The sequence below is a fragment of the Canis aureus genome, chromosome 21 (assembly GCF_053574225.1).
Source record: "Canis aureus isolate CA01 chromosome 21, VMU_Caureus_v.1.0, whole genome shotgun sequence".
Classification (NCBI taxonomy): domain Eukaryota; kingdom Metazoa; phylum Chordata; class Mammalia; order Carnivora; family Canidae; genus Canis; species Canis aureus.
The window spans coordinates 16,237,233-16,253,791 of record NC_135631.1 but is presented as its reverse complement, the minus strand read 5'-3'; the positions used below and the strand labels follow the sequence as shown (position 1 = coordinate 16,253,791).

At 34.7% G+C, this 16,559-nt stretch overlaps 1 protein-coding gene across 1 annotated transcript; it reads right to left on the bottom strand.

Annotated features, from left to right (window-relative positions):
* Nucleotides 1-2,577: 2,577 nt before the first annotated feature.
* On the bottom strand, nucleotides 2,578-3,522 carry LOC144293335 (olfactory receptor 5J3-like). The gene has a single exon (XM_077864421.1). It carries the CDS (start codon nucleotides 3,508-3,510, stop codon nucleotides 2,578-2,580), a length of 933 nt encoding a protein of 310 aa, XP_077720547.1. The 5' UTR covers nucleotides 3,511-3,522.
* Between the last annotated feature and the right edge of the window lie 13,037 nt (nucleotides 3,523-16,559).

Here is a 16,559-nt window from a genome sequence, read left to right as displayed (position 1 = left end):
AATTGATGCCTCTATGTCTGCTGGGAACTTGTCAACCAAGCATGTAAACACTGACAAAATTCACTCTCTCTCCAGATTCCATCTTAATCTGCAAAATCTGAATCATTTTGTACTCCAGAAAGAAAACTCTAACCTTTTTTGCCTGGCCTACAGCAAGACCAAAATCTAGCAAATGTTTTGGGCAGGAATTCCACATTACATTTGCTGCAAGCTCTTCCTTCTAGCAGGATTTAGTGTCTTCTAAGCACAGCTGGGGAGTGGGAGACTTCAATCTATGCCTGTACCCCAGAACTATGGCTTTCTTACACTCTCCACCTTCCATCTCATTCAATTTCCTGTTGAGGGTTAAAGCAGCTGTGTGTTTAAGCTCCTATATAATCCAGTTCATCTTGTTAGGCTGCATAACTGCCAAAAGGACTACTGTTTTCTTTTCCTCCAGAACAGTTACAGGACACAGGAGCCCCTGCTTTTGATATACTGCAACCTTTAATATTTGTTTTGTTTTGGACAATACCAAATGTTCCTCTGTGTTTTTCAGAATCTATTTATTTATTTATTTATTTATTTATTTATTTATTTATTTATTTTAGAGGGTATGAGGCAGAAGCAGAGGGAATCTTAAGAGAATCTTAAGCAGGCTCCATGCTCATAACAGAGCCCAACACAGGGCTGAATCTCATGACCCTGAGATCATGACTTGAGCCAAAGTCAAGAGTCAGATGCTTAATCAGCAGAGCCACCCAGGTGTCCCCAGAATTTCTCCATTTAAATCTGTCTATTCACATATCTATCATCTATCTATCTATCTAAATATCTATCATCTATCTATCATCTACCATTTTACTTACTTACTTACAGCTTATTAGATTATTATTATTTATTTATTTATTATTATTATTATTATTTTTACAGCTTATTAGATATTCACATATCTATCTATCATCTATCTATTATCTATCTATCATCTATCTATCTATCTATCTATCTATCTATCATCATCATCTTCATCTATCTATCATCTACCATCTTACTTACAGCTTACTGTGTGTCTATACTTCTGTTTATTTGTTTATCTGGTCTTCAGGCCTCTTCAGACACAGAATATGGCTAATACCCTGAGAGGAAATGCAACTATGTGTGGTGAAACCTGCAAAATATCTGCCTGACCCTCTCCTGAGTCTTCTGATTCCTCTACAGAGCCCTCCATGCAAGACGACGCTGCATTGTCAAGTGTGCCCTGAATCAGTGAGACTAAGTATGCTCACATATCCAAGTTCACCCCTCTCTGAAACCTATACTACTACAACTCTCTTCTCTTCAATAGTTACTCACTTTACTCAACAGATAATGTGTTATCTTATCTTGCTTTTCTTGTGTGTGTTTTTTTTGCATAGATGCTGTTTTGATCACAAGTTATTCCATCCACAAGTAAAAGTGCATATTTTCCTAACTTTTTTTTATTTTGAAACATTTCAAACTTATAGTACAGAGTCAAGAATAAGACAGATTTTCAATAATATTTAAATGATCTCTCTTGTGTTCCTTACCTATAGATACTAACTGCAATTGATTAATTGCTTTATCAGTCTCTCAATCCCTATTTTAATATATCTATGTATGTATGAGTGTTTATATGCCCATTTCGTATATATTTCCTCAAAATAGTAATGACATAATATTATTTTATATTATGCATCACAAAGTCATGCTTCCCAAAAGTTTGAGATATAACATTAGGTAATACATTCATTTTCACACAATACTTTGCAAACTCATTTACCATATCTCTTCATTACCTGTTCCCCTAACAGCTTTTGCCCCGTATATTATCTTAAATCTCTTTACTTTTGAATGTCACAGAGTAACTGGTACAAGTAAAAGGATTAAACAGAAGTGAGTTGAATGAATAAACTATAACTAATAACAGTTATTTTCTTCTATAGCTATTTTTCTAAGATACCATTAAGATACATAATTTAAACATAAAAATGGAGATATATGTCTTTACTTGGATGACAGCATTTTTGGAACAACAAAAAAGAAAGGTCTGATCCAAGAAAATCATGCCAAGAAACTATTACATTTTTTTCTCTGAGATAAGAATGCCTTTGATAAATTATAAATTCCTATCGTTGGAGTGTTCTTTTCATTTGAATCAGTGTCAGAGTCTTTTAAATACATGGTGCATTCTTTCAGAGCTTAGCATCAGAATTTGTTTAAAAAATGTACTAGCTCTTGAGAGAATGAAAATGTTAAATCATAAGAACAGTGAATATGGTAAAATAGACTGAATTTACATTTTCATGTCAAATTCAACACTCATGTCTTCAAATTCATGAGACTACCTTGATTATAGTTTTTTTTTTTTAACGATAGGCTTTTTTAAAAAATTTGATTTATTTATGATAGTCACAGAGAGAGAGAGAGAGGCGCAGAGACACGGGCAGAGGGAGAAGCAGGCTCCATGCACCCGATGTGGGATTCGATTCCGGGTCTCCAGGATCCCGCCTTCGGCCAAAGGCAGGCGCCAAACCGCTGCACCACCCAGGGATCCCTGATTATAGTTTTGCTGGTGTTTTAAGTTCTCTTCCACCATATGGACCTCTTGGCTGCATCTTTTACATCCTTATTTCGTAGGCTATAAATCAATGGGTTTAGCATGGGGATCACCAATGTATAAAACACAGCAGAGACCTTCTCCTGTTCCAGGGAATACTGGGAACTTGGCTGGATGTAACTAAAGGTCACAGACCCATAGAATAATGTCACGGCAGTCAGATGAGAGGCACAAGTAGAGAAGGCTTTGCGCCTCCCCTCAGCTGAGCGGATTCTCTGGATGGCCATGATAATGCACATATAAGAGACCATAATTATAGTGAAAGTGAACATTGCAATGACCCCAGAGAATATTAAAAGCAGCATCTCATTGTTGTGGGCATCAGAGCAAGAGAGTCTCAGAAGAGGGGGAATGTCACAGAAATAATGATTCACAATGTTAGGACCACAGAAGTCCAGTTTGAGCAAACCTATTGTATGTGTCAGTGAGTTAATGAGCCCACCCAAGTAAGATGCAAGGACCATCTGAATACAAACTCTTTGGGTCATTATGACTCTATACAACAAAGGATTAGCTATTGCCACATAGCGGTCATAAGCCATCATAGATAGGAGGATGCCTTCTGTGGTTACATATACTGCAAAAAAGAAACTCTGTAGAACACAACCAGAAAATGTGCTGGACTTGTGTTTCGATAGGAAATTGACCAACATCTTTGGAGCAAAGACAGTAGAGTAGCAGATATCACAAAAAGAGAGGTTGCTAAGGAAGAAGTACATAGGAGTATGAAGTTGGGCATTTAACCAGATCAACATAATCATGCCCCAGTTACCTGCCAGAGTGGTGAAGTAAATAAGGGTGAAAAGCAAAAAAAGAGGGATCTGCAAATTAGGGTTTTCTGTTAAACCTACCAGAAGGAATTCCTTCACCCCTGTATGATTCCAACCTGCCATTCATTCAAGTTTATATAGGTTTTCAGTTGCAGAACAAGATGATATCACTCAGATGAAAAAGATACATGTATAATTTCCTCCATGATTCAGTATCCATAATAGTATTGGGGCTTTTATGTTTATGCTGTAGTTGGTTGAAGAAAATAAATTGACTTTAGCAGTGGGCCATAGGTATATTAGGCAACCCATCTATACTTACTCAAATTTTCAGAACTAGAAATTATTTTATTCCCTGTTTCTCAATTTCCACATCATAAATATTGAGAGGAGGAAACTCTTTTAGATCAACAAAGTATTAATTGATAAAATTGACAGTCAAACACAAATATTCCTCATATCAGACCTCTGATTCATTCTAAGACATACACAAGTTCTCTGCTTACATGGGCTACACACTCTGGCTCCTTGTAATAAAAATTATCTCCTTATCCTCTAGCCAAACTGTTCCTACTTTTCAACACCTAGTTAACTCATGGTGCTGACTTTCATAATATGCAACCCCTTTCCTTTCTAAATCTCAAACATTGGAACTTTTTTATGTCTCACCTTTTGCTCAGATTCTGCAGTCAGAAGATCAATGACTATGTCCTCCATAAGAGCTGAACTGAGAAAAAGAGATAGAACAATTTTTCTTCATCCAATATTGTTAAGGCCAATACAAAAATAGCAGTACAATTTAATTTAAAAATCCTTCCCTTTTGCATCTTTGGATCACTTCACCTTTGCATCTTTCATTTTTTATCACCATTAAAACAAAACCCTACAAAAGCCAATGTTGGGAAGCAGAATGTGAGGATGAGGTACTGAAACTATATCGATCAGATATTTCTGCTTTCAAAAATGGAGGCTATCACTTAGTTGCACTTGTTTTTTGACATGATATAATGCTAATTCAATAATATTTATGGTTAAATATTAACAAATTGTACTTTCCTTACATTCAGTGGGTGTTATTACTGCTTTATGTCAAGAAATGTCATATTTGCTAGAAATGAAGTAGTGAACAAGAAACATGTCATCCATTATTAGAGAAATCAACATGCATGTATGTATATAGTATATCCCCTCCTAACAAGTGCTATGAAGAAAAGTAAAGAAGGGAGGTGAATAGAAAGAGATGTAGGTACTATATTATATAGCATATTATAATCTGTATTGCCACTCTAACCAGTTACCAAAAATTGGTGGCTTAGACCAACAAACATGCATCTTAAGCAAGGCACTGTGTGAGGCATGAGCTCTTGAAGGATTGTGCACCCATGGAATTTGATGTCTGCTGAGGTCAGGATAAGGATAAGCTTCCGACGCGATCTTTTGAGTATTGCTAAATCAAAAGCAAAACCTTCATTCTGTGAGTATAGTCTCATCCCTTATCAACTGAAGTTATAAACTAATTTCAGATCAGTGGCCTTGGTAAGCATAGTGAATCCAGGTCCAACTGTACCAAGGCAAAGAAGGAATGATGTGTGGAAAGTACCAGCATTTTTTTTTTTTTGTCAATACCATATTGTAAAATGTAAAGTCACATTTTTAACCTGAATAAACTGAACCTAATACAAAAATAGAAACAAGAATAAAAAAAACATTGGAGGTGAAAAGCCATTTGTGTATGTTTCTTAGTGGTGATCTTTTTCTCCTGCAGGCTGTTTAGTGAAATGAGAACCTCTCATTCCTGGAGTGTAGTAGAATGAAGTCTTAGTTTCACTGGAGCTCAGCCCCTGATTTGCTGTAGATTTTGCCTGTTATAAGAAACTGTAAAAAGGAACCAATACAGCAGAGTTTGTATAATTTTGCCATTTATCATTTAGAGAAAGAGAAGGAAAAAATGGATTTCCTCCCAGTTTGGCAGGCATAAGGCTTCACATAATGCATGTAACAATGAACTGATGTGTGATACTGATGGGCGTGTGTCAAGACCACAGCACAGAAAAACAGAAACTGTGTGCTGGAGTAAAGGGAGGAAGGAGAAACCTAAATGTGAGCTCAATAAGATCGTGTAAAGATTTCAAGCAACAGGGGATCCCTGGGTGGCTCAGCGGTTTAGCGCCTGCCTTCCACCCAGGGTGTGATGCAGGAGTCCCGGGATGGAGTCCTGCATCGGGCTCCCTGCGTGGAGCCTGCTTCTCCCTCTGCCTCTCTCGCTCTCTCTTTTTCTCTCTCTCTGTGTCTATCATGAATAAATGAATAAAATCTTTAAAAAAAAAGATTTCTAGCAACAATTTTGTCGACTGAACTCATAATAAAAAACTATAAATAGAAAAAAGTGTTACCAAAGATTTAAATATGATTTGCTCACATGCTGTTAGAATTATAACTAGAACAGAGATTTATTCTGTCATTAATGCAGGGCTTTTCCCATCACTCAGTGTTGTCCTCCTGATAAAATGAGAGGCTACTTTAAAATACTAGCAGTAGGAGTGTTCTGAACATAGTGTTCTAAAACACTGAAAACATTTTATAACCAATGTCATGATCAGATTTCACTACCTTTCAGAATAATATCTTGAAATGGTAGGACAAAATAAGGACACTTTTTGTTTAAAAACATATGTTTGTTTAAAAACATTTTCTTTCTCTGAGGTTTTCATTTATGACTCCAAAGAGACATTAGAAAATATATAATCATCAGAGACACAGTTAGTGATAGGCATATCGGTGAGAGAAATCGCAAAGTTGAAAGCATTTTTCATTATGATAAGACAAGGAATCCAGCCAAATGCCTATCAGATGAGTTAATGATTCTTAAAATAATGGGCTTTCCATACAATGGGTGCATTGCTGTTAATTTAAATGAAAATATCTCACTATTTGCTTTTGTGGAGCTTTACTGACAAAGTATTATTTTAATGCTTATAAATAAATTTGTTATAAAATATTGCATGTAAATATTACTTCTTTTACTGTTCATGTTATTATTAAATATATACAAATAAATATAGAACTGATGAAATATGATATGAAATATTATTAGATGTTTAAATTCACATTTCTATAACTTCATAAATATATACATGTCCTTATAATTTGAAATGAACATATACTGAATGATTTATGACTAAAAATTGCTTATAAGACAAAGGAAGCAAAAATTGGATGACACACAAAAATAAAAAATAATAATCACAAATAAAGATGTAAAAAATTTACCAGCAAAAACCTTGTCATACCAAGAGACCCCCAGATTATAGCTTGGATAGTCTGATTTAAAAACAATACATACAAACTCAAGGAAAATAGAAACTAATTATTAAAATATTATTGGAATTCTAAAATAAAATTATATCAAAAATATTTCTAAAATATTGTATAGATATGAAAGAAATGGTTTTCCTTGTGATATAGTTAAAATACATTATAATTCTTAGATATTCTATCTTAAAGAATTTTTTATAATTGGACAAGTAGCCTTAAGTTACTATATAAATCAAATGTTAAATACTGTAAGCACACATGCATACACGAAAATATAGAATGTAGGTATTATGCAAATACTGCCCTTTTTCCCATAAAATGAGAAATTTTGAAACCTTTGAAATATAAATAACCCACAAGTTAGGACATTGTTTTCTGGCTCTTTGGGAACAATACTGAAATCATACAGCTGTTAACATATTCTTCTAGTGTGAGGAGATAGGAAATATTAAAAGTTTTAAATAAACCTACATTACCACTTCTTAAATATATTCACAACAAAACGAAGTCCAGAGTTAGAATATCTAGTGAAGAAGACCAGGTTTTCATGATTCTTAAAAGACTAAATGCTGAGAGTAGAGATTTTTTAATGTTTGGTTATTTTCTTTTGGGGACACGAACTGTAGCTCATGTGTAGATGTGAATCTCAGATGTCCACAGTTTGGATCGTTAGCATTCTTTCTGGTCTCTGGAGATTGGAGCTAATCATGCCCCTGCAGCTCTCTTCAAACACCATTCACTAGATGCCTCTGCTTTCACTTTGATAAAATGCACTTCCTTTTATAAATAAAACATTCACACATCTTGGGGTAAAGGCACAAAATAGAGATTAAATGCAATGCAGGAACAAAAGAAATGTGTTCCAGTTACATATATGCTATTCAGACAAATGTTCAAATGTTCTAATGATGAAACAGTTGAGATTGTCTTTTATTCCTGTGAAATGGGGATATTCACACGTGTTATATCAACCTTATTGGTTCATTATGAAATTGATATAAATTAATACATGACATCATACTTTCCAAACTTTAACAATAATTTACATTAATTTTTTCTGAGATTTTACACACATACTCATACACATAGAAGTAACTGAATTGTATACTCTCTTTTTGGTTTATTTATGTAAAAATACATGCTTTTCTTTTTTCTAATAATTCAACAGACATCACAGAGCTCTGGATTATGTCTTATATTCTTTTATAGCTTCTATGTTCCCAAGGTGGTAGTAGACACATGAGAAACTGTGGAGATTTTACATATATTCCACATAACTTTATTAGCTTTTTGCATAATTTTATATTGCTCTTTTTAATCATACAAATAATATATTTATTATTGTGTGTTTAGGAGAGGATGGCAGATGTTTTGTTAAGATGTGTTGTTAATTTTAACATGAAAGCAGAGTAAGTTACAATATATGAAAATAAAATAGTGAAATCATGTCAATCCAAATATTGTACAAAAATAAAAAATATATATGCAGTTGTGAAAATTCCAATAAGACAACATTAGATTGTCTTTAGATACAAATTAGAAGATATTGCCATGTAATAAGAGAAAAGATTTTCAGAAACCAACAAAACGGTAAATGAAGGAATGGAGTTAGCTACATAATGAAATTGGATTGCTAATTAGAAGTAGGGAAAAAAAGGAATATGGTTAAATATAGTCAAATTAATGGCACATGCTCTAGCACCAACTGGATCACAGTTTGTGAAGTTGTTGCTACAATAACTCAAACAAGGGATCAGTGTCAATGACAAGAAGACAAGCCTATATGCTGGCCAAAAATATCTTGGCTGATATACAACCTAAGTTTTCTGAAATGGAATCTGATTTTCTTGAGACGGGTTACTTGCATCAAAAATGGAGAAGTATTTTGGATCCTGGGAAGGTTAGATTTATTATAGAAATGATAAAATTAAATTCATAAAACAGAGTTTAAGAGAACTTGTTATATTAGATTATCAGAATGATCATATTTGTGAACCAAATTCAAATACATAATCAGAAACTGACTTAGAATTGGGTTTTCTGTTGAAAATTGAAGAGAATGTTAATATGATTTTATTATTTTTAAAAAAATATTATTTATTTATTTATTCATGAGAAATGCAGAGAGAGAGGCAGAGACATGGGCAGAGAGAGAAGCAGGATCCCCGTGGGGACCGCAATGCAGGCTCCATTCCAGGACCCTGGGTCACGACCTGAGCCAAAGGCAGATGCTCAACCACTGAGCTGCCCAGGTATCCCAGTATGATTTTAAACATTATAAAAATAATAAGACAATTTGGAATTCACCATATTTATATATTCATTATTAGAATATAAAGCATTTATATTCCTGTGTTGATTTCATTTGTTAACCTAATAATCTTAAGGAAATAAAAAGAAATCTATAAATTCAATTTAAAATATAAAGAGTTTAATTAAATAAGATTACAGATTGTAGCAACTTTTAAGAGCCCTTAGAAAAGTGATTGTTTACAAAAAAAAGAAAAAGTGATTGTTGTAATTTACTAGTTATACAATTAGACCACCCTGTTTCACAATGGAATCAAAATGTAAGGAAAAACGATGATTTTTATACTTATTACAGCAAAATATTGTTTATTAAATAAAAAAGCCTCGGTGTCCATGGAAAGATGAATGGATAAAGAACATGTGGTCTATGTATACAATGAAATATTACTCAGCCATTAGAAACGACAAATACCCACTATTTGCTTCATGGTGGAGGGACCTGAGGGTATTATGCCGAGTGAAATAAGTCATTCAGAAAAAGACAAACAGTATATGGTCTCATTCATTTGGGTAATATAAAAATTAGCAAAAGGGAATAAAGGGGAAAGGAGAGAAAATGAGTGAAAATATCAGTGAGGGTGACAAAACATGAGAGACACCTAACTCTGGGAAATGAACAAGGGGTAGTGGAAGGGGAAGTGGGCAGGGGGTTGGGGTGACTGGGTGATGGGCCATGAGAGGGCACTTGGCGGGAGGAGCCCTGGGTGTTATGCTAAATGTTGACAATTTGAACTCCAGTAAAAAAATTTAAAATAAAATTAGAAAAAATGAAAAAAAAAACCCAGAAAATTAGTAGTACATAGTCTTTTTTGTATGTAAAAGTGGTTCTTGAAGCTAACAAATAACTAACATTTCAAGAAATAGATGGGGAATAATTTGCTCAATATTCCAAAAAGAAAATCACTATTCACAATAGTTAATTTCCAGCTTTTTAGATAAGTGATATTTGAAGTCTGATACGTTGATAACTTATCAGTATATTAATTGCTAATCACACACTGAAAACTTCATTATATTCAAATTCTTACGTATCATGGAACTCTGGTGACATTGGATTAAAAAAAATACCTTTCTATATGTACCAATGAAATCCAGTAGTAAACAACAAAGAAAGAAAGGAGGAAAGAGAGGGAAGAAGGAAGGGAAGGAAGAAAGGATGGAGGGAGGAAGGGAGGGAGGAAGAGGTGGAGAGATAGTGCTAGGAGAGGAGGAGAGAGAATATCCATATGATTTTAAATATAAATTGTAAAACAATAGATAGCCTAGGACAGACGTTAGGATTTCCATCATTATTTTAAAAGCTTTTATAATTTCACTTTCATAGTGCAAAGTTCAATCATATAAAGAATTGACCTGTTACCAGGGTAAGAATTGGAAATTGAAAATTTTAAGAAGAATTGTTAGAATGCCATTCTTAGAATATACTAGGCAGTCTTCAACCCCTAGACATATGTCTGGCAAACACTACAATTTAGCCCCTTTCGCATTCAACATCACAGACATTCTTTAACCTTATTTTATAGATATAGGTCAGATTTTATGTCAATGTACAAGCCTTTTTATCAGAGAATCCCATAGTCAAAATCTTTCTATGTCTTTCTCTAGCAGTGCCTAACAGAATGGCTGGTATATTGAATTGTACAATAACCATTAGTGGGAAAACTGAATATATTTTATATTATTCTACTTACAATCTTTACAGTTTTGGGTAGAAATAAATAATATTTGTAAAAATTATAAAATATCAAGGGGTTGATTAAGATATTTGTGCATGTGTGAATAACTAAAGATGCCAGATATAAATGAATTACTGAGTTGCATTCCAGAACAGTCAATAAAACCTTGCACTACAAGCAGAATAATCAACAATAGCCAATTCCTCTATAAATGCCAGCACTCATACTGATCATAGTGGCTGACATAAAATCTGTGAAAATATATTCACTAGTGAAATAAAAAGCTAACACAGACGGGCTATTCCTCAGGAATGATAGATAAGAATTAACTTATTCAAGAGTGGTTCCTTACAGGTTGTCCTCTTGCAAAGTTGCATGGAAATCAGGTACAGATCAATATGAAAACAGTAAAGGAAGATGCTGAGGTGAAGAAGCAGTGAAGCCACATGTTATAAAGCTTCAACATCAGCAATTGGACTCCATCCCCTTGATTAAAACAGGAAAGATGGTGTTTCCTTAACTATGAAGCCTGAGCTAACAGATTAGACTTCAGCCCAACGTCTTGTATTTGCACTTATGATGTTTGGACGGACCAGAGGTTCTTGATCTTCATCAAGTCATGGGAAGGGTTGATGCTTTGCAGCATATGAATGTTGAGGCGACCTCTTTGGGTGGCTGTTATTCGGCTTACCACACCCACCAGATGAAAACAGTTCCTCTGGTCACTGGAAAAAAAACTTCCAAGTAAAACTGCCTAGTTTTACACTGTAGCCACAGATTTTAGCCTTGTTATATATTTGTTTTCGTGATGGAGATATCAACTCTGGGCTGGTTGATTCATATGACACCTTATATACTGGAAAATTAGTCCTGAAAAGGCTAATCTTTCTGTATGGATAAATGTCTACCCCTGTCAGCCTCATGTGAACATGGCCTGCACCCTGGGGCTTGTCACTTAACCAACCTCATTTTTCCATATGTCTTCCCTGACCTACAATTCAATCATACTTTGGCTTGGATATTAAGGAGCAGTGATTCTCAGGTATCTGAGAAGTATAAAAGATCTAACTACTACTTCAATGGTGGTCTTTCTATTGGATGAAGGTAAGTGAGCTGACAAAATCAACTCAAGTCCACCAGTCAGGCTATGCCAAATGATCAAGAAGACCACCCAATTTGGGGGACAAGTGAATTAGACCAGAATGTTTGGCTTGATAAATAAGCAGCCAAGAACATATATGCATCCTGGTTCATGACTTGTATTACATATAGATCAACATCAGCAGACTTCTAAATTGGGAAAAAAAACCCTAGATGATCATCTAAAGTGTACCATCACTGTCTTTGGATATCCCCTCTTGGAGGAGTCTTAGATGGTGGACTCCTGGTTTAGTAAAAGGCTTCAGGTGTCACCACATTTTTGTTTGTTACGTTCACAGTCCTAAATGTACATATTTGCTCCTGCAGTAATGTCAGGGATTCTGTCAACAACTCTTTTTAGTGGAAATGGAAAGGATCACTGACTTAATAAGGTAGGAATCATGGAAGCCACCATTTTGGATAGGAAAGAAAGAATTGGGGTTAAGCTAATTTTTTCCAAACTAATTCTTTACTGGCTACCCACTTGTATGCCTCTATGAAAAATATATAGGGTTGAGAAATTAAGGAAATCAACTATGATGCAATGCTGTGGTGGATTAAAGATGGATGGTGGATTCATTGACACACCACCCCTTGAATCTAGGGTCACCTTTATGACTTACTTCTCAATGGAAGACAAAAGGTGTGATGTTCTGGGAGTTCTGAGGCTAGGACATGAGAAACTAGAATATCTGCCTTAGTTTTTTTATAACACTTGCTCTTGGGTTATTCTGAGGCCAACTTATTGAAGAGAACACTTGGAGAGACCAAAGGAGAATCCATAAGACTGCACAAAAAAGAGATGGGCTGTCAACCTCCAGCTATTCCAGTACCAGCTATTTGAGTGACCCCAAATGAGACACCAGATACTGGGGAACAGGAAGATGACCCCTGTCTAACCCTTCCCACATGGTAAATTCCTGAGCAAAATGAATCGTCATTTTTTAGCCACCAAGTTTTGTAGCAGAGCAATATGCAACGAGAACAAATGCTGAGGTGGCAACTCAGGTCACATAGTCTGGCATTATTTTTACAGTCCACCTGAAAGGTTTGGATTCCAGCTCCTGCTCACCCAGACATGTGGTGGTGCCCCTTTGTGGTAATGCCAGGATTTCATCTTCTTTCATGGTTTCAATTGTAAAGCTTGTTTTTCAGCCTCGAAATCAGGCTTTAAAAGAAGCTGGTGCTCTCCCAACTAGTGAATTTTGAGTTTGTGGAAAAGCGCTAAAACAGGGTTTGACCATGACATATGGCTATTAGACCCTATCCTCTGAGAAGAAGAAGGAGGGATGGTTGTTCCTCTAAGAATAAACGTTAAAAGCTGCATATCCTGCTTCTCAATAATGATGACTGATCCAGCCAGATTATCATACATTATCTCAGAATGGGTTAAACACTGATGAGAACAGTATTCTTGATGTTGCTTCCATCTTTGAGGAGGGATGACACCAGGAGGTGGTGCCAGGAAATTTTTCTTTAGTTTGCTCAAGAACACCTAAAACAAAAATGATAATTATGTGGTGCATAAGATCCTTTACCATCTTATAGGGGGAAAATGGTGTGTTATGATAAAATCTTGATTTTTATAAACAATGATAACTATGTTTATATAACAAGGCAATGGGGCATATACATACTTAATTAGAACTAATAACAACATATCAATTATAAATTATGGCATGTCCTTAGCATAGTTAGCAGCTGACTAAGAGAAAGTATGGATTCTCAACTAATACCCCTGGTCTGTATCAACTTGGTAAATATCTCATGTGTTTCAAGAAAATATTTTTTAAGAAAATATTTTATATTTATTTCTGAGAAAAATATTACTTATGAATGTATTCTTTTGAAGATATCTTTTAAATATGACTGACGAATTTTTTGCTTCATGTCCCTAGAAAAAAATGGTATTTTTCAAATCCTGCCATGAAATTCACTTGTCCCTGACCTCCAATGCTCAATGTAAGGGTAATAAAGATATAGAATTGTCACATAGACTTATTTCTGACATGAATAGAGAGATCTGCATTAAAATGCAGATATTATTATGGAGGGAACATCATTTTAGTATTTTAAGTTTGTACTGCATTGATTTCTTGTAATATAATGAAACATAATATAGCTTCTATGGGAACATTCTTTCTCACCATAGGCAGAAGCAGAAAAATAAATGTCATAAGCCGTAATGACCACACATACCATACTTTATTATATTTTTTTCTCAACTGTAGCCTACTTCTTAATACATATTCACCAACTTTAAATTTATATGTATATTTTACTAAAAGTATGTAAATTTCTGTTTATGCATATTATCAAAGTAGATCTTAGAAATAAATCAAAATTGGGGAAATAATGCAGAACAAAACAAAATCACACCTGAGAGTTTCTTACCAGAATTATTATTCTGATATATTCAGTCAGTAACCTCATGCTAATGGGTTTCACTTGGTTTCCGGACAAATATATAGTCTTGAGTAAGCTCAGTGGTTCTCACTCAGGGGTAATTTTGTCTCCAGAGAGACATTGGCAATGTTTGGATATATTCGGTTGTCCTGGATAGGAAGGATGCTACCGGCATCTAGTGACTAGCTAAATACCCTAAACTGTACAGAGTACGCTCCTCTTACTCCCCAATAAAGAAATATTGGCCCAAAATGTCAATAGTGCTACTTTTAGGAACTCTGAATTAGATATACTCTTAACATTTTTATAGTTTACAAATACACTGTAGTTAAAACATGGGCAGAAGACATGAATTGACAGTTTTCCAAAGAAGATACACAAATGGCCAACAGACACATGAAAAGATGTTGAACATCCCTGGTCATCAGGGAAATACAAATCAAAACGACAATGAGACATCACCTAATACTGTCAGAATATCTAAAATCAACAAGTATCAACAGGTGCTGATAGGGATGTAGAGAAAGTAAAGTCATCTTACACTATTGTTGAAAGTGCAAACTAGAGCAGCCACTTTGGAAAACAGTATGGAATTTTCTCAAAAAGTTAAAAATATGAAATATTACCATTTGTAACAACATGGATGGAGATAGAGACTATTATGCTAAGTGAAATAAGTCAGTGAGAGAAAGACAAGTATGTTATGATTTCACTTGTATGTAGAATTTACAAAACAAAACAAGGGACGTCTGGGTGGCAGCGGTTGAGCATCTGCCTTCAGAGCAGGTGGTGATCTGGGGGTCCTGGGATTGAGTTCTGCATCAGCCTCCCACAGGGAGCCTGCTTCTCCCTCTGCCTATGTCTCTGCCTCTCTCTTTGTGTCTCTCATGAATAAATAAATAAAATCTTAAAAAAAGAAATGCCTAGTCTCTTCTGGGAATCAAAACTTTGCTGATTCTTAAAATCAAATAGTAATATAATATTAGAAAATAATAAACAGGGATCCCTGGGTGGCGCAGCGGTTAGGCGCCTGCCTTTGGCCCAGGGCACGATCCTGGAGACCCGGGATCGAATCCCACGTCGGGCTCCCAGTGCATGGAGCCTGCTTCTCCCTCTGCCTGTGTCTCTGCCTCTCTCTCTCTCTCTCTGTGTGACTATCATAAATAAATACAAATTTTAAAAAAAGAAAATAATAAACAATTATATACCATTACATTGTAATTGGCAGTACAAGTTTTACATATATTCTAGGAGATTGATATATATTTGATCATCTAATTCTCAAATCCTATTAGTAGCTTTACATATATTAGTTCATTTAATCCTCAAAACAACTCATGTCAATGGGCAATATCTTATTGTTGTCTTATAGCCATTTATAGGCTTACATCTAGTATAAATTAATCCAGTCATTCATATTTTCATGTTTACTAGAAAATACACAATTTATTCCTTCAACTTTGTCCAGATTAAAAAAAAAAAAAGGAAGGAAATGGAGACTGAAGGATCAAAATCAACTACAGAAAGTGTTTGATAATTCAATCACCAAAAGTGATCCCAGAGAAAGAAGTGTTTATACTTCAATTGACGTGTATTGTCAATTTACAGAATAAAATGATCAGAGCAATTGTTCACCCTCTTCCTGAAGTTAGGGACTCAAAAATTAATTCAGTAACATATGGGCAATAATTAGCAATGTATACAGTTTATATACTTGATGATCTTCACAAATGTTTGGTTTTCACATATACCCACTATGAATGGAACAGGATCTCTTACACTAATCAGCCCAAAGGAAAGTAGTGTGTTATAACTTCACTCTGTTCTAGTATTAAAGACTATTGCTATGTGACTTCTATCTAATTTCCTAAGAGCCAGTGAAACCACCATCATTTATCATAAGTGATATCAAATGTCCCTAATGATAAATGTTCTGCAAGTGCAGAATCTAGACTCACTTTCCCAGACATGGAAAGCTACATTTACTCATTCATCTTTCCATCCATCTACTTATTCCATTTATTCACCCATTAAATACACATATACTGAGAATATGCCATATATCCAGTATTATATAGAAGTTGGAATGATAAACCAAGATATATATCCCCTGCTGCCAATGAGCTTCTATTATGGGTAAGTTGACAGACAATTCAACATATACCTTTAATATAACACAATAAAGAATATAATGAATCAGTGCACAAAACATTTTGTGAACACTAATTAGAAAGCAATTATTATTATGTGTTTATGTCAAGTGTATTTCATGGAATAGAATAATTTTGGAGAGCACATTTCTACACAAGAAGATGAGTATTTTAA